Below are 26,370 nucleotides of genomic sequence, written 5' to 3'. Positions count from 1 at the left end.
TGGGGTGGGGCGCCCGCCGGGCCCGCGCGGTCGCTCGGTGTCCCGGGCCGGTGTGCGGGCGCCCGAGCGGCGGCTGGTTCGGACGAGCCTTACTTCTTGCAGCCGGCGGGCCCCGGGCAGCCCCGGCGCTGGCGGGAGCCGGCCGAGCTGGACGAAGGTGCCCCGCGCGCTCCGGATACGCACCTGCTGGCGTCTCAGGCGCCCCGGACTGCGGGAGACGCCCCCGAGCTGCGCGCCCTGCTCCCGGCAAAGCTCACCTGCCCAGCTCTGGGAGCCCCAGAGCTGGCCTGCGCGGGGACCCGGGCGCGCGCCATGGCCCGCTGGTAATGGACGGAGCGGAGAAGACTCGGCCCGGCCGCGTCCGTGTTCGTTCGAGGGTCTAAAGTCCCTGGAGGATGACCTAGCACTTCCCAGCCCCACCGGCCTCCCGAGGGCCCCCGTGGACGCGCCTGCCCGCCCCAAAGCTCCGAGGTCGGGCGGCCCCCAAACTTGGGACGCTGCGCACGCCCGGCTGCCCGGGCTCTGGACCAGCCGCGCCTTTTGAACTTACGTTTAGTACAATCGTTTCTTTTCCAAGAGGGTTTTCCTTTATTATTATTATTTTTTCCTCTTTTTCTCTCTTATTTTTTCGATTTTGTTGACTTTAAATTTTGGAGAAGGGAATTCTGAGGCGGGACGGAGGTGGGGAGAAACAAAAGGAAGAACCGCTCCCCGCGAAGTTCACAAAGGGGATAAGGGACCGCCGGCCGGAGTCGGAGGCCTGGAGTTCAGGATGGAGGTGGCGGACCCGCAGCAACTGGGTATGTTTACAGAGGGCGAGCTGATGTCGGTGGGGATGGACACATTCATCCACCGGATCGACTCCACCGAGGTCATCTACCAGCCCCGCCGCAAGCGGGCCAAGCTCATCGGAAAGTACCTGATGGGGGACCTGCTGGGGGAGGGGTCGTACGGCAAGGTGAAGGAGGTGCTGGACTCGGAGACATTGTGCAGAAGAGCCGTCAAAATCCTCAAGAAGAAGAAGTTGCGGAGGATCCCCAACGGGGAGGCCAACGTGAAGAAGTAAGTGCGGGCTTCCTGGGTGGGGACGCGCGCCGCAGGGCGGTCCCCTTCTTCCCCCTTCCCTCCCTTCCTCTTCCCTTCTCCTCTCGGTTACTTTCTTCCGTCCTCCGTTTCCTTAAGCACCCGAGTCGACCAGCCAGATGACCAGTCGTGGGCATCTCTTGGGGGACTTAGGTAAAGTCAGGATCGCTCGTTGCGGCTGGGCGTCCTGCGCTCTCAGCTGCTGCGGGGCCCTCCTCGGAAGGGGGCGCCCCTCTCTCCCTGTGCCCTCTTAGCTGTCCGGAGGGCTCAGGTACCGGGCGGAGGCGGCCAGCGTTGGTTTGGCTAAGGAAAACCAAAAGCAGTTGGGTTCCGAAAGGGCTCTGTCTGCCGCCGGCAGGTTTCCTTCCAGCGTGAGGCTGTTACTAGGGCCGGAACACGCCATTTGTTTACCCTGTTGGAGGGCGACGCTGCGGTTGCCAAAAATAATTGTTTGCACCGGTTTATCAGTCTGCAGGGGGGAACTTGGCCCTTTCTCACTCGCCTGGGATGTGCCACAGGACACATCCACGACTTGCAGGCTCGGTGGCTCCTGAGAAATGGGGGTCGGCTTGTGTCCAGACAAACTTTTTACACAGATTTTTTTCACGCGCCTGTCTGGCCATAGGCATCCCCAAGGCGGTGGGAGCCCTGCCTCCGTCCTTTTTGCTGGTTCTGGGAGGGGACACCCTCTCCTTATCTCTGCTGCCTGGGGATCCCACCCTACCCCAGCCCAGGGCTCTATCTAACGGGCCAGGCGGCAGGACTGGCTGGTGACCTTGGCCGGTCCTGGGAGTGCTGCTCCCTGATCACTCTCACCGCTCCTCCCAGCCCCCCTGCTCTCCGGGCAGTTTGACAGTGAGTGCCCAGCTGCTTCTGTCTGCTGTGGGACACCTGGAGAGCAGGGCAGTGGGGCCAGACCGGCTGCGGACCGTGCCCCAGCCACGGACCCCCAGCAACGGCAGGACCAGGCGTCCCAGGGCCAGCCCACCCAGTTCTCTGTGCCCATCTGCCACCTGCGTGGTGAGGGTTAGGCAGGGGCCACTAGTGTCCTGGGTGAGACAGGCCAGGGGACAGTGGGTGCCAGTGCCCTCCTGCAGGCTAAGTTAGGCCACACTTCTGATCCAATCCCCACTCCCTGTTTCTCTGAGTCACCTTTTCTCCTTAATCCAGAAGTGTTTGGGGGAGAGGTGACCCTCAGGCTACCAGTTGGCCACCACTGCAGTTTGAGGGGCAGTGGGCTTCTGGATGCTGCTGGCAGAAAGGGAATCCCCACACACACACATTTTCTCCAGGGCTGGTCCTTGTCCTCCTGGCTCATCTTAGGCTTTATCCCTTGGTCTGTCCCAGGAGTGGGGTGCTGAACTCTTCCAGCCTGGACAAGCCCTTCTGGATGGAGTTGGCTCAGGTCACCCCAGTGTCTGGTGCCTTATGCTCTACCGCATCCCAAGCTGGGAGGGGCCAGGCTCATTTCCAGCACCAATTGATATTTGGTTAGGGCCACTGCTGGCCATCCTGAGGGCTTCAGAGAAAGTGGGGGACCAGGGTCGTGCACCCGGAACATCTGCAGATGCCCCACGCTGAAATGAGGGAGAGGTGTCAGGTGGGTGAGTGCCCAGTTCTTCCAAAGGGTGACGCACACCTGAGGAAGCCCCTCCCCATCTGCAAATGTATGTGCCCGAGGTCAAGATAGAGGGCGATCACCATCCAGGATTCCCTCCTGCTTGGCCACCCAACGGAAGATCACAGCTCCCAGTTCTGGTTTCCTGAGCAATCAGCTGTGGTCTCAGGAACTTTGGAGACAGTGTCCATTGGAGGAAACCTTGGGGAGACTGAGCCTGGGGAGGCAGGGTGGTTGGCATCCACAGCAGCCTGGGGGTCGCTGTGAGGTGCCGCAGCTGCAGGGTCGGGCCCTTTTGTCCATCTCAGCCCCAGAGGCACAGATCTCCCCCTCTTGGAGCTCAGCTCTGGCCCCGTGCCGGCCGGCCACCTGTGGGCTGATGCTGGAAAGGCCTGCTGGGTGTGTGCCTTCAGGTTAGAATCCCCGCACCTCCTTTCTGAATGTCGTGAGGGTGAGCCCTGCTCTGAGCACCCTGTTCCCTTGTCCTGAATCCTGACGATACGCGCTCTGTGCAGGCGCTCAAGCAGGGCCCCAAGATCCAGGCTTCTGGGTCAGCCTTGCCAGCAGGCAGCTACAAGGGAGAAAAAAGGCTCCTTTGTCTTGGAGAGACTTAATAAACTCAACTCCAGACTCTTCTCATGGAGTGAAGTGTCCGGAACTTTCCAGACAAGCCTCAGGAGTCCCGCAGCTCCAGTTGGGATGGGATGCATTCCTTAAGAAATGCAGTGTGTGACAGAGGAAGTCTCCCCTCCTGTGGCTCCTCCCAGGAGGGCTGCTGTGGTTTGTGTTTGTCCCTCTTTGTTCTTTTTTTTATGTGTGTAAGTCACTCAGTCGTGTCTGACTCTGTGTGACCTTATGGACTGTAGCCTGCCAGGCTTCTCTGTTCATGGGTTTTCTACTGGAGGGTATTGCCATGCCCTTCTCCAGGGGATCTTCCCGACCCAGGGATGGAACCTGGACCCCCTGCATTAGGAGCTTGGAATCTTAGCCACTGGACTGCCAGGGACGTCCTGCTAACTTGTTCTTGTTGTAAAATAGGAAGATTCAGAAAAACATCAAGAAGTGAAAAAGAAAGTAGTCGTCGTCTTAACACTGACATCTTCAAACTTCTCTTTACCAATCCAAGGACTTTTTAATGAAAAGGGTCATTTTCCATGTAAGTTGTATCTGCTTGTTTTTCTGGTCAGCCACAGAGGCCACGCTGCTGCCTCCCTGGCCGGGGGCAGCCCTGGGGCTTCATGCCTGTACAGATGGTGGGTACATACCCCTCTGCCCCAACCCCTGGGAGGGCAGGTGGGCCCAACTCACAGGATTCTCACCTGTCACAAGGTCCTATTCTTTTGGGCTTTTCCATCAGCTGTTGAGAAGCAGGGACAGTCTCCATGCTCCCGCCCCACGTTCCTTCTGTAAGAGTGCAGCTCAGGGCCTGTGCCTGCTGTGTGCCAGATGCATGTGCTTGGTGAGCTGTGCAGAGCCGGGACTGGCAACTTGGGGTCCTGCCAGCCTCCTTCCTCATCAGCGTTCCTGGTGCTCTTGCCTTGCGTCCTGGCCCAAGTGCCCAGTGCCAGTCTCCAGGCTAGCAGTGGTGACTGGTGGGCTCTTGGACCCGAGGGTGAGTGATTGGGATTGTAGCCTAGCCTGGACTTTCCTGGCCCTCGTTCCCATCCCAAGTGGCCTCTGCCAGGTCCTGGCATCTGCTGGTACCCCCACTGCGCAGGTATTGATAAAGCTTCCTCCCTGAGGCCAGCTGGCATCACCAGGGCACGGCTGCTACTTGAGGTACCCAGGATCTCATTTTACATCCTGACTGAGGGGTGACTATATGCAGTGGAGCCCGGGGGCCATAGGTACACCCCAGGTTGGGGCGTGGGGGACGCTGGCCCCTCACCCAGAAGTCTGTTAGAAGTCACAGCCCAGTCGCCCATTATCGTGTGTCTACTACACAGCTGTAGGTGGCATGTTCTCTGAACAGCTTTAGTGAGACGTTTTACATGATGTGAAACTCAGCTCTGAGCAGGTAACTCAGGGTCAGGTACTTTCCTGGAGTGTGCGACCACAACCTATCTCTAGTTCCGGAACAATCCATGTCCCAAAAGGAAGCCCCATCCCCATCAGCAGTCACCTCTGCTCCCCCTCGCAGCCTCTGACAACCAGGAACCCACTCTCTGTGTTTGTGGATCGGCATGTTCTGGACGTTTCCCATCAGTGTAATCACACGCTATGTGTTCTGTGTTCTGTGTTTGCTCCTCTGGTGGTCTCAGGTGCGTCCACGTGGTAGCAAGTGTCAGAGCTTCTGATGCTGCCCGTGTGTGTGGGGGGGGGGGGCATGTGTATCTGACCCCATCAGTGGATGTGTGGGTCATCTACTCCTGTTACCAATGTGTGTTGACGTGTATCCATCCCCATCAGTGGACATATGGGTCATCCCCTGCTGATGCCCATTAGGAATTGTGCTGCTCAGCAGTTGTGCAAGCACACGTTTGTGTTGAACTTCACTTTTCTTGAGTTTCTCCACATTTTCGTCTCTTGCCCCTCGCCACATGATTGGAAGCATCAGCAGAAGGACCGAGGGGTGAGGGGGTCTTGCTCAGTGTCCCTCGGCCAGAGCAGCCATCACCCCTTCCTTGCTCTCTGTGGACTCGTCAGTGTCTATAGAGGGAACGAGGTGGCAGGTCCCGGGGCCGTGAGGTGGGTAGCCATGGGGGCAGCTGCCCTTCTCTCTGAACTCCAGTGCTTTAGGACCTGGCTCTTTGCCCTCTGTTTGTGCACGATCAGCAAGCCCACCCCAGGTCCACTCTGCTCCCAGCACCACAGGCAGGTCCCTGCGATGCCCGCCCTGAGCAACTGCAGCTGGACCGGAAGGCTTGCTTCCTCTCATTTCACTTCCTGCATCCTGGCTGAGCGCCCAGCTTTCCTCTTTCTTTAAATAATGGTTTTCTTTTTCTCTGGCCAGTGGTGCTATTCCTAGGTGACGAGAACATCTTGGCCCCTGCAGTGCATGTTTCAGGGATCCTCCTGCATCCCCTCACTCACTCGGAGTGTGTGTCTGTGCTGTCTCCGCCACGGTCCTGGCCTTGTGGGTGTGCAGTTCCCTTCTCTTAGAGTTTGACACCGTGGCCTCTTCCCTGGTGTTGTGTTGCCCCTTCTTGGTGTTGACAGTAGGCTCACTCCCTTGGGAGGCTGTGATCATGTTGATTGAGGGCCCTGCATAGGGCCCTCCCTCCAGAGCGGGCTTTCCTGACGTGGGGTGGGGGGTAGTGCTGTCCACTGCCTGGGGGTCGCTCCCGCATTAAATTTTTCCTGCAGAGGAGTCTTGCCCCTGTGGCAGTGGGCGGAAGGGGAGGCTCAGCTGGGTGGATGGTCCTGGGATGGGTACTCATGGCACAGAAGGCAGAACCTGGGCTTGTTCACGCCTGGGCAGGCCTGGGGCGAGCACCACCGCGCATGTGGTTGGCAGCCACATCCAAGTTTGGAGACTTTGCACACTGGGACTGGTGGCTGCTGCTTGAAACCAGGCTGTGACGCCTGCCTCCCCGAGGTGGCCACGTGTTGGCTCAGGTGTAAAGGGCTCCTTGTCTCCACACGTGGGTTTATGTAGTGTCTCTTTGGATGGAGAGGGGACAGACGTTCACCTGGGCTCTCCTGTTGCCACGGGAGTCACGGTCTGGGTTGGGCCCTCCCTCATGTCTCCCCTCCCGTGTCCAGCAGGAAGGCTGATGGGGATGGTCACCTGAGCTGTCTCCATGCCTCAGGAGTTCGGTCTGCACTGGGCCCTGTGTCCTATCCCCCCCCCCCCCCCCGCCAGCCTGTGGGCTCTCTACTGAGCTTGCCGCCATGTGCCACTTTCCCCTCTGGGGCTGCAAATCCCATCCCTGCGGTGGGTGCCCTTGCTGGCCAGTTAGCCCAGCAGGCATCAGACACTGAGGGAGCTGCCCCGGGACCCCTTCCTGGGGCCCTCTCTCCTGGCACCTCTGCAAGGAGGTGCTGTATACTCCAACCAGGCAGCACACGGCAGAGACCCCTTAGGCCTCGTCACAACTGGCAGGACAAAGGCTTCCATTTGGGCAGCCCGGGGTGTCTACCTCTCTGTCGGATAGAAGGGGTGGAGAACTTATAGGCAGGGGAGGGGCCCTGAGTCACCACGGTTGAACTCTGGCCCTGGGGAGCTGGCAGCAGGCTGGGAGTCAGAGCTCTGAGGTGATGGGGGAAGGAAGCCTGGGAGCACAGGGCCACTGCCGATGAGTGCTGGTGGGCCTGGAGTGTCTAAGGGGACCCCCAGGACAGGGTGCTCACGGACCAAGTGCCTGGCACACAGCAGCCTGCGAAGGCCCATTGCAGGAATGAGTGGGACCTACTGGTCCACAGTGGGTCCAAGCTGGGCAGGTTGAGGGAGGCCCTGCCAGAGCCAGGCTGGGGAGTCTGCTCCCACCCACCAGGACTCACCACACTGCCTTGTCCCCAGGGACACCCAGAGATACTGGGAGACATCATGGTTATGTGTCACAATGTAGGGGGACTCTTCACATCAGATCCTGCTCCCCATATACCCATAGAGCCTGCACAGCCAGGGTCAGTGCCCAGGTGGAGCTGCTGTGTGTGTGGTCCCTGCTCACGCTGGACAGCAGGCTAAACACCCGGTGGTCAGATGGTGTGAACCCGGGGCCCAGCCTCTGAGTCACCTCCCCCCGCTTCAGTTCAGAGGAGAATTTAGATGTGCAGCCTCTTGGCCTGGAGGGGACCCTGGGCAGGGACGGAGCAGCCCGTGGGCTTGCAAGAAGCCATTGTGAAGCTGTGTTTCCTCCTGCGAGTGGAGGGCCTCCTGCACACTGGTTCTGGGGTGCCGGGCCATGATCCGCGTGGAAGGAGGACTTACACTATGAGGGCCCAGGATCGTGCACTGGTCTGTGAAGGTGGGGTGTGGGTTTTCTGGAATAGCTGACCTTTTCATGAAATGTGGACAGTGGGAGGGGTGGGAGCCGAGTCTCAAGAGGACAGGCCCTCATCTGCCCTGATGTTCTTGTGTATCACACATGGACTTCTGGTGAGGACTTTACAAAACCTTTATTGAGGTATCACTCACATATCATGCAGTTTTGTGGCACTTGGTATCTTTTTAGTAATGGTCATCTCTGCGTAGGTCCAGGACATTCCATCACCACAAAAAGAAGCCCTGTCTCCTCTGTCACCCTATCCTCTCCCCAGCCCCTGACAACCAGGAACCCACTCTCTGTGTCTGTGGATCAGCCTGTTCTGGACATTTCCCATCAGTGGGATCACACCCTGCGTGTCCTGTGTCTGCTTCTCTCACCAAGCATTGTGTTCTCAGGGTCCGTCTACGTGGTAGCAAGTGTCAGGGCTTCTCTCCTTTTCAGGGCTGAGGGATGCTCCTGGGTGTGGAGGGACACTGGCAATGTGTTCACCCTTGGGCTTCCATGAATGGTGCTGCCATGAGTATATGTGCACAGGTCGCGTGTTCTCAGTCCTCCAAGGCACATACCCTGAGTGGAGGTGCTGGGTCAGTTGGTGACTGTTTAGCATTCTGCGAAGCCTCTTCACAGACCTCTGACTTTTTCTTCTTGCCTACCACCAGCTCCTGCAGAGAATCCTCAGGAGCTGCACTGGCAACCGGGTGGGGGTGAAGAGGGCTGGAGTCCCAGCTCCCACACCCCTTGTGCTGCCCCTGTGCGCCCTTGCTGTGGTCTCCGTGCATCTTCAGTCCAAGTGTTGGACGTCCCTGGTCTTGTTGCTGTGTTGAAGCCCTGCTGGGCTCTGGCAGACCTGGCACCGTCCGTGCGGTGCCTTCCACATGGTGGGTGCGGCCGGGCTGCCAGGACTCGGCTGACTACCCGTCCTCTATCCAGGGAGATCCAGCTGCTGAGGAGGCTGCGGCACAGGAACGTCATCCAGTTAGTGGATGTGCTGTACAACGAGGAGAAGCAGAAGATATATCCTGCAGGGGGTGGGGAGGTGGGCATATTGGCAGTCTCCTTGGCCTTCCCCTCTCCTCTTGGGCTGCGACTCCCAGAGGCCAGGTCTAGGGGCCTGGGGTCCTGCGGTCCTGCTGAGGGGTCTGTCCCTGACCCACTGGATCCAGAATGACTGGGCTCTTCTCCACAAAGAGGTGTGGCTGGGGGGCCTCGACCTGACCCTGGCTCCCACCCTTCCTCACTCCCTCCCCCTCCCCGCCACAACTCCAGCCTTCTCTTCCCCAGGGCCCTCATGGGCCTCTATCCCTCGCTCTCCTGGGGGGCGAGGCTTAAGCTCCTCCTTGGGATGGAACAACCAGGGGCCTTCATGCTGGGCTGTGTGGGCTGAGCCCAGAGGTGGCACAGAGCTCCACAGGAAGGCCCTGGAGGATCCGTGGAGGGGTGGGGATCCACTGCAGTGCCCATGATCCCTCCTGGGTGCTCCCGCTCACTGCACTGGTGCAGCCCACCCCCAGCATTTGTCTGTGTCCCAGGGTCTGTCCTGTCCAGAGCAGGGTGCTTGCTGCATATTTTCCTTAGCACAGCCCACGTACATGGTGATGGAGTACTGCGTGTGTGGCATGCAGGAGATGCTGGACAGCGTGCCCGAGAAACGCTTCCCTGTGTGCCAGGCCCATGGGTGAGTGAGCTTGAGCCCTGCCGGTGCCCCTGCCCCTGCAGGTCACTCAGGGCCAGGGCCTTAAAGGACCTGGTCCTATGTTCAGAGAGCTTATTCTGAGCATGAGTGAGATGGAAGTTCAAGTGTGTTTTAAAACTCAGGGCTTTGGTGCCCAGTTTGCGACTGTGTAGCCTGGCTGCTGTGCGTGCCCTGCGGCAGCCCACCGGCTCCTCTCTGCACATGCACTGCCCTGCATGCCTGTTGCCTGAGGCTGTGGGGCCTCCTGGTGCTGGGGGAGCCCCTGACTGGGCCTCACTGCCCCGAGGCCAAGTTCTCCTGGAGAGTCAGCCCCCAGTTGCTTGTAGGACCAGCTGGCCTGTGGTAGGAGGGGACGGGGCAGGGGCGGTGAGCAGCATGGCTCTTTCCAGGCCAGAGACTGGGGTGACGGCACAGCCCAGGTGGCTGGCCCTGGGTGGTGGTCACAGAGCTGTGCCCGCAGGTACTTCTGCCAGCTGGTGGACGGCCTGGAGTACCTGCACAGCCAGGGCATCGTGCACAAGGACATCAAGCCCGGCAACCTGCTGCTCACCACTGGTGGCACGCTCAAGATCTCTGACCTGGGTGTGGCTGAGGTGCGTGGGGGTCCCCAGGGCGGACGGGGCATAGGGTCCAGCCCCTGGGGCCACTTCCTAAGGGCTACCTGGCGCTGCCACAGGCACTGCACCCGTTTGCTGAGGATGACACGTGCCGGACCAGCCAGGGCTCTCCAGCATTCCAGCCACCTGAGATCGCCAATGGCCTGGACACCTTCTCTGGCTTCAAGGTGGACATCTGGTCAGCGGGAGTCACGCTGTAAGTTCCCTGGGCCTGGTCCCTTTAGCCCAGGGTCTCTCTACCTCACCCACCCCAGCCCCAGGCACTCGGTTCAGACTCCAGGCCTTCACGACCTGCCCCTCCTGGCAGGTCCCCTGTGTCTGGGGAAGCCATGGAGCCAGGGTCAGGAACTCCTGTGGGGAGGGGCACATGCACTGGGACCAGCTGTTCTCTTGCCCACCTCGGTCTTGTGCTGGTGTTCCCCGGCGCGAGTCACCCATCGCTGTTCGTGCGAGGCTTTCTGTCCTGACTCCTGGGGTTGAGTTAGATACCATGAGTCACCAGTGATGCTTGGCTCCCACCCAGACTGCCTTGCAGGCGTCTATCCCTCCATAATCCCAGCAGCAGCGAGGGGGCCTGTGTTCTCCTGCCAAGGCGAGTTGGCGCTGCAGCCCCATGGGGCAGCCAGTGGTCTGGGCGAAGAAGCATCTGTTTTATTCCACTGAGAGCTCATTGACAGATGTCCCCTGACCCATCCTGTTAGAGCGCGCAGTCCAGTGGCTTTCCGTGTCTTCACAGTGAGCCAGTAGCACCGTGTGTTCAGACCATCGTCCTCACATCCGATCCTTGCAGGGGGTGGGGGGTGTGTATGTGCAGTGGGGGTGGGGGAGTGTGGCAGAGGCTCCAGGGCCACAGGGCAGGCTCTGACTGGTCTGTCCTCCCGGGCCACAGCTACAACATCACAACAGGCCTGTACCCGTTCGAGGGCGACAACATCTACAAGCTGTTTGAGAACATCGGGAAGGGGGACTACACCATCCCGGGGGACTGTGGGCCCCCACTCTCAGACCTGCTCAGAGGTGAGGCCCTCAGGGTGAAGGCCAGGCTGCAGGTGTGGGGGCACGCAAGGGTCTTCCATAGACCACTGGCCTCTTGAGAGTGGAGCCATCTCTGTGCTGCAGCCGCCTACCCCCGCCCTCCCATATGGGAGGTGGGCACAGCCTAGCCAGGCTTGGAGAGCAGCCTGAGTGGAGCGTGGGAGGGGTCGCTGACTCCTTTGGGCTCTGCCACCTGCCCTGGGTCTTGGTTCCACCCTGTCCTGATTACCCATCCCTACAGGAAGTAACAGTGAGGGGGGTGGTCTCCTGCAGGACCTCTTTCTGCTGCAGTTCCCAGGCTGCTCAGCAGGTGGCACTGTCCCCGCACACAGGGGCCTGACCCAAAGTGGCCCCCATAAAGCCACACCAGCATCCTGGGGTTGGGCTGTAGTGTTTTGTTTTTGTACACCACACGTGGCTTATGGGATCCTACTCCCTGACCAGGGATTGCACCCAGGTCCACAGCAGTGAAAGCGCAGGGTCTTCACTCCTGGACTGGCAGGGAGCTCCCTGGTGAAGTTAGTTTTGATGACAGCACATCCAGGATATCGCCTGTGTGACTGGTACCATCCTAGGTCCTCTGCCCACAGACCCCGGGCCTTGTGTAACTGACCTGACGCCAGGCTTGTGCCGGACACCTAATCCGTGCTTTAGCCTGTATGTGGTCTACAGATGAACAAGCAGCTTCACAGTCCTGTATGGCTCCGGAGCCTCCTGATGATGGAGTCACGCCAGTTCTCTGGTTGTTAGTGAAGGTGAAGTGAAGCTGAGCAGCTGCAGTTCAAGTGCTCTGCAGTGGTGCAACCCAGTCCTGCCCTCCACATCAGGGCCACCCTGGCAGCCAGGCACTGGGGTCCCCGCCCTCCCTGCCCAAGTGTTCTTGAAGGCTCATGGCCCAACCCCCCCAACACACACAAACCCCCAGCAAGGACTGATGTTTCAGACCCTCCTTCCTTCAATGGGGACTGATGGGTTGGAGTTCTCTCAGTTTTAAGTTTTCTTTGCTCCAGTGACACAGATGATGACCTTTTATTGCCTTCACTGTCGTAAACACTTGAAACAGTCCCAAGTTTGGGGGACTTCCCTGCTGGTCCTGTGGTTCCAACTGCAAGTTCCCAATGCAGGGGGCCCTGGCTCAGTCTCTGGTCAGGGAACTAGATCTCATGCCTCACCTAAGACCTAGCGCAACCAAATAAGTAAGAAGCAGCCCTAAGTCTGGCTGATGAGATGGCGGAGGGCATTGGTGTCCCTGTGCCCCAGGTCCAAGCAGTGTCCTGTCCTCTCTGCCTGGGCCTGCCTAGAGGTCTTGCATAGCTGGGCGGCAAGCCTCCTGCCCACAGGTCTCTGGAACACAGCCCCAGCCCTGCCCTCGCGCTCCCACAACAGGGCTGTGACCATGACCTTTCCTCTTCTGCACCACTCAGGCTCAGCTCTGAGTGCCAGCATCCCAAAGTTGCACTTTTCTGAGAACAAAGTCCAGCAAGACCTACAGGGCTGCCTTGCCCCTTCTGCATGTCCGGGTCCCGGCCAAAGGCCTTCACACAGGTTCTAGGGTGTGTCCCTCTGGAGGCCCCTGGTTCTCCTGCTGCCGCCTTGGGGATTTGGGGTTCCGGCAGGAATTGCCGGTCACCAGCTTTGCTGGCCGGAGCCGGGCGGGCACTGCAGGGTCGACCCCTGTGCTTTGTCTTCCTGGGACGTGTGGACAGGTTCAGGATCCCTGGGGTGGGCTCTTGTCCTGTGTTCCAGCCTGCTCCGGTCTCCTTCCTGACCTCGCTTTGCAGCGGGGGCGGGGCTCCGCTCACACGCGCCACACCCTCCGCCCCCACCCCTCCCAGGCAGGGGCGGGGCCTCTGCCCGCGCTGACCCCGCCCCCGGCTGGTCTCCTGGCAGGGATGCTGGAGTATGAGCCGGCCAAGCGGTTCTCCATACAGCAGATCCGGCAGCACAGGTGAGTCCCTGGCCCGGCTGGGTGCTGGAGGGGGAGAGCGAGGTTCAGGGATGTTGCCTGCTCAGTCTCTCCTGTTGGCCCCACCCTTCTCCATCTCTGCATGCTACGTAGTTCTCTGTGGGAATTGAGGGTGGGCCCATGTGGGGAGCCAGCCTGGACACCCTGATGCCCCGCTCCCACAGCTGGTTCCGGAAGAAGCACCCACCAGCGGAGCAGCCGGTGCCCATCCCGCCCAGTGCGGACTGCAAGGACCGGTGGCGGGGCATGACAGTGATGCCCTACCTGGAGGACCTGCACGGCTGTGCCGATGACGTGGACGACGAGCTCTTCGACATTGAGGACGACGTCATCTACACTCAGGACTTCACAGTGCCCGGTGAGCCCCGATCGAGGGGAGGGCTGGGGGCTCTGCCCGAGGGTCCGGTGGCCCTCTTGGCGCCAGTGCCCTGCTGATGCCTGGCCTTCTTCCCCAGGTGGCGAGGAGGCGTCTGAGGCAGGGCTTAGAGAGAGAGGCCCACGGGAGAGCCCGTGCTCAGAACTTTCTGGAGAGGAAGCTGAGGCCAGGGCCTTGGAAGAGCTCCAGGCAGAGCCCAGGCCCTAGTGTAGCACCACCCTGCCCGCGCCCTGTGCACCATGGGCTCTCGCTGACCCTGCCCAGGGTCTGAGGGAGGCTGGGCCACTGCCCCGCCACCCCGTCCGCCGTTCTGTGCTGCCCTGGGGCTGGTTCCACTAGCTCTGCATAAAGGTCTGCCTGCATCGTGTGTGAGGTCCTGCTTACCTCCTTCTGGCTCGTCGGCCAGGGCTTGGGTGTTTTCTACAGAAAGAGCCAGGGTGGGCTGTGGGCATAGACCCAAACTCCCAGGATATGTCAGGCCTCTGGTGCTCATGGTGGCTGGCTGTAGCCATTTCCCACTGGGGTCTTGGGGTCAGGTCAGAGACCCTGCTCTGGGAACCTCGGCCACAGCCCAGTCCAAAGTCAGGCAGGATAGGATCAAGGTGTTCTCCTTGGGAGGCACTGGGGCTCTGGGACAGGTGTCTGGCTGGCTGAGTGTGGACCCTGCTGGGCCCCCCAAGCCCCGCTGGGCACTGACTACACGCTGACCCTTCAGGCCTATGCCAGAGGCCTGGGCTACTTTTCCTGGGTATGGAATGTTTGTCCAAGAGCAGTTATCTGGGTCCAAGCTAGACCCCTAGCCCAGAAATGTCCCTACTCCAGATGGGGGACAAGCATGCATCGGGATCAGGCAGCTGCCCCTTGCCGAACTGCCCTAGGCCAACGGCAGGCTGTGTTGGGGCTGCTTCTGCTCCAGTCCCATCTTATGCTCACCAGGGTCTCCCTGGTTTGTCCCTTGTCCTGCCACCCACCCTGACAGGTTTTGCTTGGGCCAGTGCCCTTGGTGCCTTGAGGGCAAGTGGAGCAGATTCCTTGCCTGCCGGCCACCCCCCAGCTCTGGTTGCTGTGCTGGAGGCTGAACCCTGGTGGTCTGAGCAGCGCTGTGGTACTCGGCACCCTTTCAGCCCCCTCCCCCATTAGAGCAGGCTCCTGACACCCGCCCACCTTGCCATGCTCTTGAGTTCTCACCTGAGTTGCTGCCTGTACACATGCCTAGCGGGCTTCCAGCAAGATCCAGAGGCCGAGTCAGGCCCTAGATGCGGCTGGTGGAAACTCATTCCTATGTGAGGACCAGACAGGCTTGAGGCAGCTGTGGTGGTTTCCTGTTATCCACGGGAGGAGGGTGTGCTGTGGTCAGCATGGGCTCCTGCACCCCTCCCTCAGCCGGCATGCAGCAGGGCCCCAGGACCCGATGAGGGCTGGCAGGCTGTGCAGGAAGGCATGGGGTATGGAAGGCGCCCGAACCTGCCTCTGTCTTCTTTCGTGCCTGGCATGGAGAGCCAGGGTGGGCTGTTTAGAGAGAGATATCGAGTCTCATGTTTGGCCCGAGTACAGCCCCTTGTGTTCCACAGGGCCCAGTGGGCTCTGGCCTTCACCCAGGTGAGAGAGCTGAGGCTCGGGTCCCAGGCCTCTGGTCCTCCACCACATTCCCACTCACCTGAGTGCGGAGCCCTGCTCACAGCTGAACGGGCAGGTGAGCGTGGGCTTACTCTGGTCAGTTGGTTCAAAGGCCCGCCCTCCCGTTCCCTGGATGAGGTCCTGTGGCAGGTCAGATGGGACAGGTGGTGGGGGCCCTGGGTCCGGGCAGGAATGATGCAGAGTGTGTGTGCTTTGGGATCCCCAGTCAGCGCACTCTGGCCCTCTCCCCTTGAAGGTCAGGTTCTGGAGGAGGAGGCTGGGCGGAGCACACAGAACCGGGTCCTTCCCAAGGCTGTGTGTGTGAATGGCACCGACACCACCCAGCTGAATACCAGGTCGAGGGCAGAGCGCCGGGCCAGCGCCGCCTCCAACCCTGCCCGCAAGGCCTGCTCAGCCAGCAGCAAGATCCGCCGGCTGTCGGCCTGCAAACAGCAGTGAGGGTGGCTGCCCGCAGGTAGGATGGGACCGGGACCAGAGGGTTCCGGGGGGGGTGGAGGGCACATCGTGGACACTACTGTCTTGGTTTGTGTCACTGTTCCTGGGGTCTGGGTTGAAGTTGAAGGAAGTCACTTTCTGCAGAACACTGGCTACTTGGTGTGGGGTGGGGGCTTGGGGGTTGTATGTGCAGGAGGAGGGCCCCTCAAGCTGACAGCCTGTTTTGCAGACCCGAGGGGCTTGCCTCCTGTCCAGCCCAGGCTGCTCCTGGCATTGGAGGAGTTTGGGGAGTGGGGGGTGTGCAGGGGGCTGTGCTCTGACTGAGGTGGTCGTTTGTTCTCCCTGTTCCCTCCTCCCAGCCCTGACCACCCAGTCCACAAAGGGCGTTTTGGGTGGGCCTCACGGTTGCTTCACCCCCATTGCCACTCAGGATATGAGCAGTGGGTTGGGGGCCTGAGGGTCCAGCCCCTGTCCATCCATGCCGCCTCTCCCCGAGAGCTGCCCCTGAAATGGCCCCCACAGAATTTACTGCCGGTATCAGAACCAGTCAGGTAGGGTAGAAGCTCTTTGCAGGGAGGCCTGGATCTGTGGCACAAGGGCCCTACTTAATCCCACCAGGCGACCAGAGATTCCTGGGGTGGCCCGTTGAGGCAGCACAGCTCTCCCTGGCCAGTGGAGCTGTCTGACAGCACTGCGTGACTAGGTCTCCGTTTCCCCACCCTCTGGAGGGATCCAGGGAGAGCATGCTGCCTGTGATACAGGACCTTGCTTGGCCTAGAAGTGACCCACCTGTGTCCTGGTCTCAGTCCGTCCCCAGGAGCCCGGCCAGGTCCTGCTCAGTCTTCCCGTCGACAGCTGGTCTGCTGCCCACCGCCCAGGAAGGCTGCCACAGCGCCCTCCATGCTGACTGCTCCTCTGGAAGCCAGAGGGTCCTGGAGGGCTATGGCTGGGGGACAGCAGGGACTGGGATCTGGCCCTCCCTCGGTGGCCAGTGGACACGACCTCCTGCTGACTGCAATCCTGTGCTGAGCCCCTTCCCCCAGCTAGGGGAGGAGGGAGAGGGCCCGGTGTGGCCCCATGCCAGCCTTCGCCATGCACTTTACGTTGAGACTACTGGTTCTCGTCCACCCCAACTCCTCTTTTTACTCTGCCACTGGTTAGCACCTCCCACACCTGGTGATGTGTTCATATCAACCACAGCTGCAGCGGGATGGGCATGACGCACAGGCCTGCCGACCCAGATGCATGCCCATGCCCAAGGGAACCAGGTGGCCTCCTTGTGTTTGTTGTTTGGTTGGTTCCTTTTCATTTTTATTTTTTAAACAAAAAATAAAACAGGTGGATTTGAGCTGTGGTTGTGAGGGATGTTTGGGGACTATGGGTGGCAGAATGCTGTCAGGGGATCTGAGCCTGAGCCTGGGTCCCTTTGTGGGTCCCACAGTGGAGGGGCTGGCCGGGCTACCTGCTGGAGACCTGGGCCTCTTAGGCATATTTGCTTCTAGCCATGCTGGATTTCTCTGCTCTCAGTGGGAGCCCAGCCTCCCCAAAGCTCCCCAGGCCCCTCTGCTCAGCCCAGGGCCCACAGCTTCACAGCATCGTGGCTAGAGGGTTCCTCATCCCCTTCTCCCCAAGATGTCTGCGCTCTCGGGTCCCCAGAAACAACCCAGAGCAAGCAAGAGTATGCAGTAAATGTTTATAATCAACCAGAAAACAAAACACAAACTCCATCACTGGATGGTACACAGACTGCAGGAAGCTTCGGAAGGAGGGGCGGGGCAGGGCAGGGCGACTCGGCCGCTGGCGAGGGCTGCCCCGTATTTTGGCAATAAATAAAGCTTGGGAAACTTGAAACCTTGACCATTTGGGTTTTATGTCTCAAACACTGACTGGTGGGTCCTGGCGGCTCTTTGGACGAAGCGGTTACGGGGCGTGTGGCCCGCTCAACATGCGGAGGGCGGCTGTAGGGTGCAGACACTGGGAAGGAGCGAAGTGGGAGGCAAGTGCAGGGCTGCGGGCGGTGGCAGCGGTTATTGCTGGGGGGGGGGGGGGGTGTGGGGGGGGGTGCGGACTGCCGCGAGCACTCGCCGCGGTGAGGTAAACGGCTTCGAAGGGTTGGTGGCTGCGGCCCCAAGCTAACCTCCCAGCGAGGGACGGCTCAATCAAGAGATGAGTTTCGGCGCCCTGCGGTCCCTGCGCTTGTGTCTTGGCGTGAATTGCGGCGCGTAGGCTTCGAGCGAATCTCGAGGCCTCATTGGTCTCTGGAAGAGGCGCTGTGCGCATGCGTGTTGCGCAATAGTCCCGTATCACACCGTCTGGATGCAAGCCCTGCGTATGCGCTTTCCGTAGCTATGTGCCAGAGACGCGGCGCCGTGTGCTTGGCAACCCCCATCAACACCCCGAGGCTACAGTCTGGGGCCAAGGGAAGTTGAATGTGGCCCTCAGGACCCCAAGGTGAGAATCTGCCACACTCCCTCTAATCGACTCTATGAAGTGCCTGGAGGGGACTGTGCGTGCGCTCGTTGGGGCGCCTGGGGAACCGCGCTGGTGCTCCAGGCCCGCGGTCCCAGCTCAGGCGCGCCGGGGCGTCACACCCCAGGTATGTCCGGCACCGGGGCCCCGCCGGTGCGGAATAAGCTGACGAGGTGGGCGCAGGGCGCAGGCTTAGACCGGGCTGTGGTCAGGGGACGTGGGCGCGGCCGTGGCCAACGCAGGGGCCACGGCGACCGGCTGGGTCAGCCGTGGCGGGAAGAGCCTGTCATCGAGGCTGGCCGCCAGCTTGTCCAGCAGCGCACCCGGGGTCCCAGCGCACAGGCCGGACCCCGGGCATCCACCACCGGGTTCCTCCTCGATGACGGGGATGGAGGACGTGGCCGGGTCGTCGCCTGCTCTGCTGTCAGGTGGGCAGTCGACACTGTCTCCGCGGCGCAGGGGTGCGCGTGCGGGGCGGGGGGCACCAGATTGGGCCGTGGATGGGGTGGAGGGCGCAGCGCGTGCTCCAGGGTCGCTGTGCTGCCGGCCCCGCTGCTGCCACTGCTTGCGTGCATGGGGGTGGGGGTGCGGGTGCGCGCGCGCCCTATGGCGCGCTGTGGCAGACAGGGCGTCGTCAAAGTGTGGGTCGTGGCGTAGAAACTCGTGGAATAGCGCGTCTGTCTTCTCGTCGATGCTGTAGTCACGGCGCGGAGCGCGGCGAGGCCAGGCACGCGGGCTGCGGGGACGGACGGGTGTCTCTGGCGCGGGGCTCTCGAAGCTGCAGCCCACAGTGGCCTCGCGGCCCGCACTCGTAAAGGAGGAGCGCTTCTCGGGCGCGCTGGGGGGCCCATCATCCCCCACGCCGCGGCCTTCGATGCTGGCATAGCCGCTGTCCATCTGCAGCAGCTTGCGTGGTCCGCCCGTCTCTCCATCTGCCGGCCGCGGCGTGGGTGTTGGTGGCGGCGAGGACGGTGGAAAGACGGGTGCGGCGCCCCCGGAGCCCGAGCCCGAGCTGTCGCCACTGCGCACCGAGTCACGGTCGTTGCCGCTGCTGCTGTGGTCTGAAGAGGCAGCCGCGTGCAGCTCGAGCGAGGCGCGCAAACTCCAGATATCGCGGTAGATGGTCGGGGCCTGCTCGAGCCCTGCGTCTCGCTCTCCATCTGAGTCTTGTAGCTGTTCAGTTCCCGCGATGATGCCACGCTCTAGGGGGGACTCAGGGCTCGCTCCTCCTGCGGCGCTCACCTCCTCGGCTGCCTCTAGCCTGCAAACCAGGCCGCAGTCAGGAGGCTGCATTGGGCCCCCTCCTTCCCCCCGGCCCCGTGTCCCCTCCCCGCCTCCTCCTGACCACCCTGCTTCTCGGTCCAGGAGGATAGGCACAGGTGGGAACCCTCCAGGCTTGGCCGGGCTGTGGAAGATGATGTTTCTGAGTGCTGCCCGTCCACTTTGGCCTGGATGCTCTTGGGTTAACCCGGAGCTGTCCTGCCGCCTGCCAGTTCAAACAGGGCCTTACAGGAGAGATGGGAGGGAGGTTCAAGAGGGAGGGGATATATGTATAATATGTATATCTATGGCTGACTCATGCCGATGTATGGCAGAAACCAACACGATATTGTAAAGCGATTATCCTTCAATTAAAAATAAATAAAATGTTAAAAGAAAATGTGACCAGGGCATCTGCCGGCAGTGCAGGGGGTTGGCCCCTCACCCTGAAAGAGTTAAGGCTCTTCTCAGGAGATGGCTTCTTAATAAGAACTTCGTGTACCAAGCGGTTGCTGGGGGTGGATTGGACCAAGTGGAGTCCAACTGAGCCTGGACACCTGGGTGACCCCCCCAGGGGGCCACCTCAGCTCCCCCACCACAGATTGACAGGGACCCAGGAGGAAGATAACACATAGAAAGTGTTGATCTCCCCAACCAGGAAGCACCCAGGACTTGGAAGCCTGCCCTGCTCCTTGGGTCCAGTTGTCCATCCTGCTGACAGGGGCCCAGAGTTTCCTGAGAGTTGCCCTTGGGCTGGGGGAGAGGGTGGCACCCCCAGAAGTGGTCACAACAGTTTCTGAGTAGCAGCTGTCCAGCCCCAGGAGCACCAGCAAGTGGGAGGTACCCTGGGTCCACAACAGAGACCTTCATGCCCTAGGCTTCAGCAGGAAGCAGTGGTTCTCTCCCACTTCCCTTCTGTGGTCCGTGCTGGAGAGATGGCCCCAGTGAGGCAGCCTCCAGGAGACTGTGGAGCCAGAGGGACTCGACCGCCCATCCTCGGGGCCACCTATGAGGGATGGGATGGGACAGGGGCCCACAGGTCCACCCCAGCACCTCTATCTACTGAAAAATACCTGCCGAGACTGGGGGGCGGGCTGGTGGGGCTGGCCAGAAAGGGACGGGGGCTTGGGAAGACCATGGTGTCGCCTGCGCTGGCAATGTACTGGATGAAGTCCACGTGGGGGGCATCCCCTTCCTCTTGCTCCATGCTCTCGCTGGCTGCCCGCTGCCGCTGGAAGTGGTGTCGCTTGGGGGAGCCTGTGCAAAGGAAAACCGACCACCTGCCTAAGCCCCTCCTGGCACCAGGCCCACTGCCCACATCTGAGCCAGGCCAGCAGACACCAGCCTGGGCCAGGTGAGTGTCTATCCCACCCTGTGGTACAGCTGGGAAACCAAGGTGCCAAGGGCCGGAAGACCAAGACCAAGCCCGGCAGCCAGGGTGGGCATGCGTGAGGTGCCAAGGCAGCAGGCAGGTGTGGCCACAGTTAGGACTTGTCCTGGTCATCAGGTAAGACACGACCTGGCTGAAGGGCGAAGGTAGGGCCAAGTGAGGTACAGGGGAGGGGGAGAGGTGACGCTCTCTCCTGCCAGGTCCAGATCCTGCCTCACTGGTGGGCCAGGGAGACCTGGTGGTAGAGCCTCAGGGGTGCGGATGGTAGTAACCCAGCAGACAGGTTCTGCGTGCTTCCTGCGTGCATTTGCCTATAATCACCTCTGGAATTACAGGCTCCACCTAGGCTCCCAGTGGGGCAGCAGGACAAGCCCTCCCCTCCCCTTCCCAGCCAGGAGCACTAAACCAGAAATAAGCCCTCCCTCGCCCCATGGTGCTGGAGCCTGGCTCCAACAAGGGGACTTGTGCTGTCCCTAATCCCCTCACCCTGCCTCTCCTGGCACTGGGACCCAGGGCAGTAGGTGCCCTAGCAGCCTGGCCCTGCTGAGCTCGTGAGCAGCATTGGTCCCGGGAGTTGGTGCCACACCGCCCACCGCCACTCCCCCACCTGCATGGCCCTTGGGTTGAGGTTTAGAAGCCCTGAGTCCAGGGCACCATGAGCAGGGGTCTGCAGCATCAAAGGCCCACCACTTGAGGTTGTAAATAAAGTTTTACTGGCACGCAGCCATACTATAGTACATGTTATCTAGCACATCTCTAATACATCTCTCACTAGCACAGCAAACTGACTACAGTGCCAGAAACACACTGTACGAGGCCTCACGGGAGAAGCTCACTGTTGTCCGCTCCAGCTGGACAAGCCTTGGCTTTACTGGGGCACTGTGTGAAGCCCCAGGTCATCCTCCTGACCAGCTCGTGGGCCAGATGCCCACTGGTGAGCAGATGATGCTGGCCAGTCTGGGGTGGGGACTGGGGACCACCTCCCCCCACTCCCAATGGTGCAGAGCCACTTGCTGCTCCACATCCCCCTGGGACTCACTCCCCACCAGGGGCTGCAGCTCACCTCTTGTGTCCAGACTGGATGCCCGCTGGCTGGGCTCCAGTTTCCATTTCTTGACCTTGAAATAGGGGCTGGCCCCGTCCAGGCTAGCATGGCGCCTCAGGCGGGTGAAGAACTGCAGAACGGGGCCTGGCCCAGAGCCTGGGCCCGCCTCCCCAGGCCCTGCTGCAGCCCCCTGCACACCAGGCTTGGTGCTCCTGGCCCCAGTGTCCAGCTGTGAGAGAAGAGAGATGCTCTGAGACCTGCTGACTCCTCCCTGCTGCCCAAGTGCTCACCTTGCTTGGGCCACCTGTCACTCACTTGGAGGGCAGAGGAAGAGCAGAGAGCTGGGGCTGGGTGGGGGCCGTGCTAAACCAGGGGGGCTGGGCCTCCCAACTCCCAGACCCTGCCTGAGAGGCTCTCCAGGCACAGGCCAGCTCTGTCTTGCCCAGCCCAGAACAGGACAGGGTAGGGGGTGTCCTGTCCCACAGCCTGGGATGGTCCTGACCATGCCCTCTCCAGCTGCTGGACAACCCTGGAGGAGGTGAGCCAGGTGCATGTGGGTCCCATGTATAACCTGCCCCTCTTCCTCCCAGGGCGGGGACCAGGTAGAGGCCCATAGGCTGACCCATGCTGGATGGGGACAGAGGATGGGGGGGAGGCCTCACCGAGCTGCCTTCCCCGGAGTCACTGGAGGCCGAGGGGCTGATCCCGAAGTTGGCAGGGCCCACGGCCGAGTTGTAGGGGTCACCTGGCAGGGCGGAGCTGGGGCCCACGGAGCGGCCGGTGAGGGCCTTCCCCGGGGGCTGTGGGACAGAGCCGGGGGAAGGAGGAAGCAGTGACAGGTCAAAGAGCACGGGTGGGTGATGGGGCATGCTGGACCCTCACCCACTGGACCTGGCCAGGCCCCACTTCCCACCCTGAGGTGAGGGGCACAGCTGGGGGAGGGTGTGGGTGGGCAAGGTGGTGCCTGCTGGGTAGGGGTGGGGTTGGGGTCCCAACCCTGAGCTCCGGGCCACCTGACACCTGACTCACCTGGAATATGGCAAGGCTGGCTTTGGGGGCAACCGTGGGGTGTGGTGTGGCAGTTGCACTGGCCTCGCCAGAGTCGCATTCGTGAATGGTGACGATCTTGAGGGGCGGCAGGTGCAGGTGGGTAAGGCGGGCATTCTTCAGGTGGTGGAAGTCCCCCTCCGTCAGGGTGTACCTGCGCCCAGCGCGCCTGCCTGTCACCTTGGGCAAGCTGGGGGCCCCCCACACACTCCAGTGCCCTCTCCAGCCCCACTGTCACTGCCCACCAGGTGCTGGGGAGGGCGGGGGCAGCAAGGCGAATTCCCAGGTTAGCCGCTGCACTGGCCCTCCTTACCGGCGGCCCTTGTCCTGCGCCTTCCGACTCTGCTCAAACAGGGCTGCTTCATTGAAGGACACCCGGCGGCCGGTGGAGCTGGTGGACAAGAAGCGCTGGGTCTCGGTGTCTTGACCCTCCGGATCCTCCCCCCTGAACTCAGGGTCTGCGAGGAGAGCCAAGAGAGGGTGGGCCACAAGTGGGCCGGCAAGCAGCTAGGGAGGGGAGTAGTTGGGAAGGGAGCACAGAGGGCCCGGCTAACCACCAGGGGCGGGGCAGGGTGGGAGGGTGGACGGGCACTCGCTCATCCGCTCACACACTCACTCACGCAGCACGCGCCTGTGAGCACCTACGCGTGGGCTTAAGGAAACAGAGATGAGTCGGAATCGAGCCGCGCCCAGTCTGGTGGGGGAGACAGACAGACACAGATGGTCAGGCGGCCCAAGGGGGGCAGCTGCGGGGTGGCCAGGTGTGGGTAGACAGGCTGGGACAGGGCCTGGCAGGGGGCCTCACCTTGGGCAGGGTGGGCACCGTTGTCCAGGTAGGTGGTGGTGGTCTTCTCTGCTTCCTCTGGGGCTCTGGGGAGCACAGTGAGAGAGCACAGTGGGCCTGAGGACCCAGACTGGCTGCCCTCCCTGGGGCCCCAGCAGAGCTCCCAACAGGCAGCATCCCGAGCTCACAGGAGCCTGGGCACTGTCCTTTAGAAGTATGCCTGCATGCCTGCACCTGCTCTTAGGGGGGCTCTCATGGTGACCTGTCCCAGTTCCCGAGGGTGGGGGGTGGGGAGGGGACTGCACACCTGTGGAGGCGTCGGTGCGCCTCCCAGCAGCGCCTGCAGAGCAGCAGTGCACCCGACAGCACCGCGAGGGCGCCCCCAACAAAGAGTGCCATCACCACCATCAGCAGCAGATAGCTGTCCAGGACTGGGCCGGGCTCTGCCTGCGGGGCCAGCAGGCCAGGGGTCAGGGCCAGTGGGCATGACCTCTGGCAGCCCTCCCCCCCCTTCCCCCCATCCCTCACTCACTGTAGGGTGATCCGTGGCGTTGTCCCACGTCGTGGTCAGGGCAACCGTGGCCGAGGTGGTGGAGGCGGCGGCCGTGGCCATGGTGGCCGTGGGCTGCATGATGAGGCTAGGAGGAGGGGTGGGGGGGGCGGAGGCAGGGCCTGCTCAGCTCCAGAGTCCCCCCTCCCACCTTCCTTCCTGGGAGCGGGAGCAGGGGCCCACACAGGGCGGTGACTCACAGAGTGGTGGTGGTGGGGGAGCCCCGAGGCAGCCCCCACCGGCTCGGATCAGACCTCCATGTCCCCATCTTTGAAAAGGAGGAGGCGCGTGCGTACCTAGAGCCAACTTCCCCAGCCGGTGGGGCCGGCCCGGCAAGGTGGCGCGGGCTGGGAGCCCTGCCCAGGAAAGAGGAAACTGAGACCCGAATCAGCTCACTATCGCCAGACCCCAGGGGTCCGGCCTGCCCCATCCGGGGAGCGGGAGGGGCTACCTCGGCCCCAGGAGACGGCTTCCAAAATAGCCGGGACTCGGACCATCCGCGAGGCTGTCCAGCCAGGGGAGGGGGCGGAGAGGCCGAGCCCCGGGACCCCCAGGTCACGACTCCAAGAGGTTCAGGACTCACTCCGCCCAGCGCTAGTGGGAGTGACAAGGCCAAAGGAGGCGCATCTGTTCCCAACCCTCAAGAATCTGGTTCCCATGGTGACTGAGCTAGCAGGCCGAGCTGGAGGGGGGGAGGGGAGGCGGGTTGCCAGGGAGCATTGGGGAGGGGAGGGGGCGCGGGGGAGGGAGGCCTCCTACAGGGGCGGCTGGAGCCAGCCCGGGGCGGCAAGATGGCTGCTGCCGCCGCCGCCCGCCGGTGCCGGCCGCCCGCCGGTGCCGGCCGCCCGCGTGCCCCCGCCGCATCCCTCCCTGCCGGAGCCGGCCGGCTCCACGTCTGCCTGACGCTGGGGGCGCCGAGACAGGAAGGGTCTCAGATCTCAGCAGAGGGACTGCCCGGACGTTGCACCTGACCGCCCTCCCCAACGCGCCCTCCGGGTGGGAAGGACCGGCGGCCGCACTCTGGAATGTCAGGGAACGGAGTCCGGGGCAAGGATGACCAGCAGCTCTGAGTGGGCACTGCGCGCGGCCCCTGCCCACAGGAATGGGAGAGACTGTGCACAGGTTCCAGCGCCCCCAATCCATCGGGGTTTTCACCCTACTGGACGAGGGGAGGAGGGTACCGAGGCCCATAGCAGGGGAGGGGCCTGGCAAAAGCCAGGTGTCCTCGGCACTTCGGGTCAGAGGCTGGTCGCGGGTCCCCTGCATCCATGGGGGAGGGGGCCCCTTTTATGTAGGTCGGGAAATGAGTTCAGGCTAGAGGAGGAGGTGGCAGAGGCACAGGGACGTTGACAGGAGACCAGGAAAGACAGTAGGAGGCCAAGGGGGAAGGGAGGTGGGCTTCTAGGGGGCAGTCGGGGACGTGAACCTAGGGCGGAGGTTGGCCACAGGCCACCCTCCGGATCGGTCTCGCCACTGCGCCCACCCCCGCGTCCCCAATCGGCCCCGGAGATGGGGATGGCGAGAAGTGAAATGCAGATAACCGACTTCGTGCTTGTCTCAACCTCGGGCTAAGCCAGGGGGCGGAAATGCCACGGCTCTGGCCGAATCTCTCAAGGGGAAACAGGCTGGGGAGGGCGTGGGCGAGGGTCCCTATCCCGGGCGCTGAAGTCCGGGTGCAGAGCGCCGAAGGTTAGCCCACACGCCGACCACGGCTCCTCCGCTCCCAGCCTCCGGTCTCGCCGCCTCCCAAGCAAGGGCCGGAGATCTCTAGCCAGAGGTAAACATGCGGCCTCGCCCTGTCCCCCGCCCGACCCAGTGCAACCCCAGGCCCGCGCGCGCCTACCTCAGCGCCGGGGTGCGTGGCCCATGGGTGGCGGGCAGGCGGTTGCGCGGCGCTCCCGGCTGGCTCCGGCGCCCGGTAGCCGCGGTAGCAGGAGGAGAATTTATGAATGGAGAACGCGGCGCGCGGGGGAGGTAGGCGCGAGAGGAGGGGCTGCACACGTGATCACGTTGGCTGCTAGCCAGCTCCGACCCGCTCGGTGCCGCCCGGTCCCCGGCCGGCCGCCCCCACTGCGCTAGCCACCGCGTCTCGCTTGCTTGCTCCGCGCCGGCCTCCGCCTCTCCTTCCCTTCCGGAGGGGGCGGGGGGCGGAGCCTACGCTCCCGGGCGCCCCCTCCCCACGCGGAGCCGCCCTCTCCAGAGGCAGCGGAATCTCCTTTCCAGGTCCACGGCGCACGATTCCTCGACCCTTCCCCTGGATCCCAGGGGACGGGGGAATCAAAGGGGTGTTGGTCCTGGGGCGCACGACTCCCCCTAGCCCAGTATCCTGGGGGTGCACAGACTCCCCGTCGATGGCTTTCCCAGTTTGGGAGCCTATTGGGTGCACAGCCAGGGAGCTCCGGGGCACGTGTCCATCTTTCTTCCCTTGTGTGG

General features: G+C 62.2%; 2 protein-coding genes across 4 annotated transcripts; one reads left to right on the top strand and one right to left on the bottom strand.

Annotated features, from left to right (window-relative positions):
• The first annotated feature begins 36 nt into the window (after window positions 1–36).
• Window positions 37–17,243, top strand: STK11 (serine/threonine kinase 11). Of its 2 annotated transcripts, none has more exons than XM_040240213.1 (10): window positions 37–1,062; window positions 8,563–8,646; window positions 9,218–9,307; window positions 9,786–9,918; window positions 10,002–10,138; window positions 10,832–10,959; window positions 12,724–12,925; window positions 13,108–13,301; window positions 15,193–15,411; window positions 16,199–17,243. In XM_040240213.1, the coding sequence occupies exons 1-9, from the start codon at window positions 773–775 to the stop codon at window positions 15,393–15,395; spliced, it is 1,461 nt and encodes a 486-aa protein (XP_040096147.1). In that variant the 5' UTR covers window positions 37–772; the 3' UTR covers window positions 15,396–15,411; window positions 16,199–17,243. The 2 variants fall into 2 exon arrangements, with proteins under 2 accessions (XP_040096147.1, XP_040096148.1); XM_040240214.1 differs by having other exon boundaries at window positions 45–1,062; window positions 12,868–12,925.
• Window positions 17,072–25,833, bottom strand: LOC120863709 (CACN subunit beta associated regulatory protein). Of its 2 annotated transcripts, XM_040240211.1 has the most exons (10): window positions 25,781–25,833; window positions 23,920–24,025; window positions 23,695–23,834; window positions 23,409–23,473; window positions 22,917–23,061; window positions 22,586–22,757; window positions 22,219–22,356; window positions 21,575–21,785; window positions 20,195–20,378; window positions 17,072–19,122 (listed from the first exon to the last, which is right to left on the bottom strand). In XM_040240211.1, exons 2-10 carry the CDS (start codon window positions 24,016–24,018, stop codon window positions 18,054–18,056), a joined length of 2,223 nt encoding a protein of 740 aa, XP_040096145.1. In that variant the 5' UTR covers window positions 24,019–24,025; window positions 25,781–25,833; the 3' UTR covers window positions 17,072–18,053. The 2 variants fall into 2 exon arrangements, with proteins under 2 accessions (XP_040096145.1, XP_040096146.1); XM_040240212.1 differs by lacking the exons at window positions 23,695–23,834; window positions 23,920–24,025; window positions 25,781–25,833 and adding an exon at window positions 23,249–23,297 and having other exon boundaries at window positions 23,409–23,684.
• Window positions 25,834–26,370: the final 537 nt, after the last annotated feature.

Source organism: Oryx dammah, unplaced genomic scaffold, assembly GCF_014754425.2.
Source record: "Oryx dammah isolate SB20612 unplaced genomic scaffold, SCBI_Odam_1.1 HiC_scaffold_5, whole genome shotgun sequence".
NCBI classification, from domain to species: domain Eukaryota; kingdom Metazoa; phylum Chordata; class Mammalia; order Artiodactyla; family Bovidae; genus Oryx; species Oryx dammah.
This window is presented reverse-complemented; position numbering and strand designations above follow the sequence as displayed.